Source organism: Orycteropus afer, unplaced genomic scaffold (assembly GCF_000298275.1).
Source record: "Orycteropus afer afer isolate SDZICR_OR568_19922 unplaced genomic scaffold, OryAfe1.0 scaffold00387, whole genome shotgun sequence".
Taxonomy (NCBI): Eukaryota; Metazoa; Chordata; class Mammalia; order Tubulidentata; family Orycteropodidae; genus Orycteropus; species Orycteropus afer.
In genome coordinates this window covers 1,455,160-1,459,589 of record NW_006921974.1, presented here as the reverse complement: position 1 = coordinate 1,459,589, position 4,430 = coordinate 1,455,160, and the positions used below count along the sequence as shown (strand labels likewise).

General features: G+C 39.0%; 1 protein-coding gene across 1 annotated transcript in view; it reads right to left on the bottom strand.

Moving 5' to 3' along the window:
- Positions 1–4,430, bottom strand: part of LAMP2 (lysosomal associated membrane protein 2) — a 60,435-nt gene that overhangs the window by 20,423 nt on the left and 35,582 nt on the right. Inside the window, exons 4-5 of the mRNA XM_042782604.1 lie at positions 2,684–2,842; positions 1,169–1,356 (exon numbers count right to left, since the gene is read on the bottom strand). Coding sequence (XP_042638538.1) covers positions 1,169–1,356; positions 2,684–2,842 — 347 coding nt within the window. The remainder of the gene's footprint in view (positions 1–1,168; positions 1,357–2,683; positions 2,843–4,430) is intronic.

Genomic DNA, 4,430 nt, shown 5'->3' with positions numbered 1-4,430 from the left:
CTAATTGTTTCCATGAATCTTTGGTTTTCTTCATTCTTCTTTGCTCTGGATGAGGAGAGACCCATCATTGCATCTAGATGGCTGCTTGCAAACTTTTAAGATCTCAGTCACTACTCGCCAAAGTAGGAGGTGGAACAATGTTTTGTATAGTATGTTATGCCAGTTGAGCTTGATTACCCCTGCGACTATGGTCCCAAGCCCGCAGGTTCAACTACTCAGTCCCTCTGGGTAGCTGGCTGTGACAGAGAAGTGACTACAACCTCGTCCCTTTGTCAGCTCTGCTATACACCCGGGAATTCCTATAGATCATACAAATACACTTATAGGACCACTATCTGCCAACCCCATACATGGTCTTGGGTACACTCCCCACTTCACGGACCTACCTAATAGTTCAGCCTGTCCGTCCATCTATCCACTTGTATACCCATGTTTGCCTTCACTGACATTGCAGTACTGTATGTGCAAAAGGGTTCATCTTTGTTGTCTGTACCTCCCATGTACCTCTCTGTGTCATCTTCTTCCCCAATGCCACCATGTTGATCACTCACATTTGGTACATTGCCCTTCTCTTCACCCAAATCAATACTTATCTCCACCTATCTAACTAACAGTATTCAATGTAGATGGCTTTTTAAGGGAACCCCACATTCATGGCTAATATCCTTTTGTGTGGCATTCTGTTATTGCAAGAGAAAATGACCTCAGAGACAGATACATGTATTCTGATCTAAATGCACTCACTGCTGTCAAGTCAATTCCAACTCATAACAACATATAGGACAGAATATAACTGCCCTTAGAGGGATTGCCATAAATCTTTATGGGAACAAACTGCCTCATCTTTTTCCCATGGAGCAGCTGGTGGGTTCAGACTGCTAATCTTTTGGTTAGCATCTGAATGCCTTAACCACTGCACCACCAAATACACTCTAAACTCTAAAGAGTTCTTTAAGCTGCAAGTTTTCTCCTGGTCAAGAAAACTTCTTTAAAGCTACAGTAACACTCCTGGTTACAGAAAATTGAAACTGATCAAACTCAACAACCCAACATCAAATATCCATTTAAAATGGAATCAGTCTAATAATGATTACTCTGAAGGCAGAATGAATACATTACATCTGAAAGGAAACACACAAAGAATGTATCGATAAAAATAAGACTATACCTTATCCTGAGTAATGTTGAGCTGAAGGCCCATGGTAGCCAGAAGACAAGTACCGTTGACATTATTAACAAAATAGGTTCCAACCTCTGGCCTTCCCTTTGGAGAAGGTGTTACAGTAGGAGACGGCACGGTGGTGTGAATGATGGGTGGTACGGTTGTTGAAATTTTGTCTTTATCACACAAAAACTCTAAAACAAACCAAAATAAAAAGGACAAAATAAACTAAAATGGACATTTTCCTTAAACCTTAAGGCCAAGGAAGAACAATATATTTCTCACAACAGAAATCCAAAAGGGTTGTATTAGGGGAAGGGTAAACTTTGTTCACGTCTTAAACAAAATGAAGCAGAAGTGCTCAAACTGCTGTTTCATAAGCAGACCAACTCTAAGAGAAAGATATAGTAGCAAGCTCAAGACACACAGAAATGCCCAATCTACTCACCCAAGGCTGCACACCTGTCTTTTCAGACCCTTAATTCCCCTATTCCCAAAGAATTTCACCTGCTTCTGACATGAAATTCAGAGATTTAAGTTTGAAAATATTGCAATCCAACCTATATACAATCACTACCAGAGAAAAGTTTAGAAATCACAAAAGGATTTAAATGCAAATGAACTTTTTATGTTATCAGGTGGCAAAATGCATAAGGCATTATTTGACTGATAACCAGAAGGCTGGTGGTTCAAACCCCCCAGCCACTCCTCTGAGGGAAGGTTGGGCAATCTACTTCCGAAGTGATAACCCTGGGAAACTCAAGGAGGGGATGCAATGAGTCAGATCTGACTCCACCGATGGCAGTGCACTGTGTTGCATTACAGTAAATCACAGGTATTTCAATTTTTTGTAGAAAGTGTTGGTAGTTTTCTGGAACTGGTGAATGAGAAATTACTACATTTCCATAAAGTCTTATAAACCAAAAACAAAATGAAGCAGTTGCCATCAAGTCGATTCCAACTCACAGCACCCTTCTGTGTGTCACAGCAGAGCTGAGCTCCATGGAGTTTTCAACAGCCATGAGATTTTGGAAGGAGAACACTAGGCCTTCCTTCTGAAGGGGCTCTGGATGCACGTGAACTGCCACGTTTTCAGTTAGGACCTGAGTGAGTTACCAGTTGCACCACCCAGAGACTCCATATAGTCTATAAAAGTTTCAAAATCAAAGACTATAACAGAAATCTAATTTCTAAACCTTGGCCTTAGAACTGCCAAAAACTTGACAAACAAGCCGTTTGAGGATCTGTTCAAAAATTAAGTTTTATCTGCTGAAATGCTAAAGGTAGAGGTTCTGAAAGACACCATAAACTTAGAATTGCAAGTTCCACAAAAATAAGAATTGCTATTATTTATTAAAAACTTTATAGTCGACAATAAAAACCAGACTTCATAGTCTCCAAATTATGGATAAGCCTTAATATATGAACGTTTTCCAGTTATACCTTCAGATAAAGCTAGATGGTATATTGTAATCCAAAATTAAGACTCAGATACAGCAATATATACTTTTAAGTACTCACCTTTTGTGCTCACTGTGCCATTTTGGACAAAAGCTTGTACAAGAACAGCCCAATACTGCTGAATAACATCATTCTTTTTTAAAGTTGATAAACTATTGCATCTAAACATGTAATTCAATGGAATTCCGATTGCCACACTATCAGTAACAGTAATAATTCCTATAAAACAAGATGGACAATAGTTGTTTCCAAAACCAAAACCAAAACCCCTTTCACCCAAATCACAATTTAAGACCTATATTATGAAATTGAAAAAAACCTGAACCCATTGCCACTGGGTCAATTCTGACTCACAGCAATCCCCACAAGGTTTCCAACTCTGTAAATCTTTATGGAAGCAGACTGTCTTGTCTTGCTCCTGCACTTGTTTCCAATGCAGGTAAGAAAAAGTGCCAAAATAAATATATTTATATAGACTTCCTTCTCCTTCTCTCTGTCCGCTCCACCCCATCCACCAAATGACAAAAGGCATAGCATGTTCAAGGAATGTCAAATTTACTGCTGCTGGAACACAGGGAGTTACGGAGAAGAAGTCTAAAGGAGTGAAAAGGAAAGAAAAATTGCAAGTGGGTAATCACACTCTGAAAGCACCTTCTGTGATCTAAGGAGAGAGTCTGGCCTGTATTTTGTTAGCAATGGGAGTCAAGCTTCAGTTTTTAAAGCAGGAAATAACAAACACATATTTTTAGGAAGATACAAAAGTTTAGGGGCTAGGCATGGGGAAAAAAAAAACTTTTTAAGGGACACCATTTAAGAGGAAAATCAGAAGGCTGAAAACCTGGTTAAGGTGAAATATGAGGTAGGGGTTACCTAAACTAAGATGATGAGGGACCTCAGGAAAAGAGCAAAGAAGCCAAATGGAAGATCCATATCTATGGTAGAAGCAACAGGATTTGGTGATTAAACAAGGAAGAACAGAGAAGAATTTAATCAAAGGTTTTACAATAAATCCTTGGTTTTCTAATTTCCCAAAATTAGTTATAACAGCTATAATGAGCTTACAGAACTTCCTTACATAATTTAAAGACTATTCCACTTCAGAATATCTTCAGAATTTGAAATCAATATGTTACAGTCATTCTTTACAGATTCAGACTTTTTATTACAATGCCAACAATGAAACGTGCGAAAAATCACACACCCGTACCTCAAATGAACATAACTACACTTACTCATGTAAGTGGTTTAAGTCTCTTTGGGAAAAGCAGCAAAGGAGGAAGGTATTCAAAGTCCTTAACATAGGCTGCTTTCTGTACTTCTCGATCATGTAGCAAGGCAGCCAGTTAATGCTCCATCCACAATGGCTAATGGGATTCTTTTTTTAAAAAATGAATACACTAGGAACGTTTTTTCCAAAAACTGTTCTTGACAGTTAACATAAGGAAGTACATAAATAAACTGACTATACATAGATAAGGAGCTCTGGTAGCATAGTGCCTAAGGCACTTGACTGCTAACCAGAAGGGTGGTGCTTCAAACCCACCAGCCACTCCTCAGAAAGAAGATGGGGCAATCTACTTCAGTAGTGATATGGCATCGGAAACCCAAGGAGGGGTTGCTATGAGTCGGGTCCGACTCGACGGCATATAACAACTACAACATACATAGATAGATCGCAAAAATAAATAACTGGGGAGTTCTAGTAAGATGGTGGAACAGGCAAAAAGACCACACAGCCGCATAACATGGATGAACTTGGAGGACATTATGCTGAGTGAAATAAGTCAATCACAAAAGGACAAATATT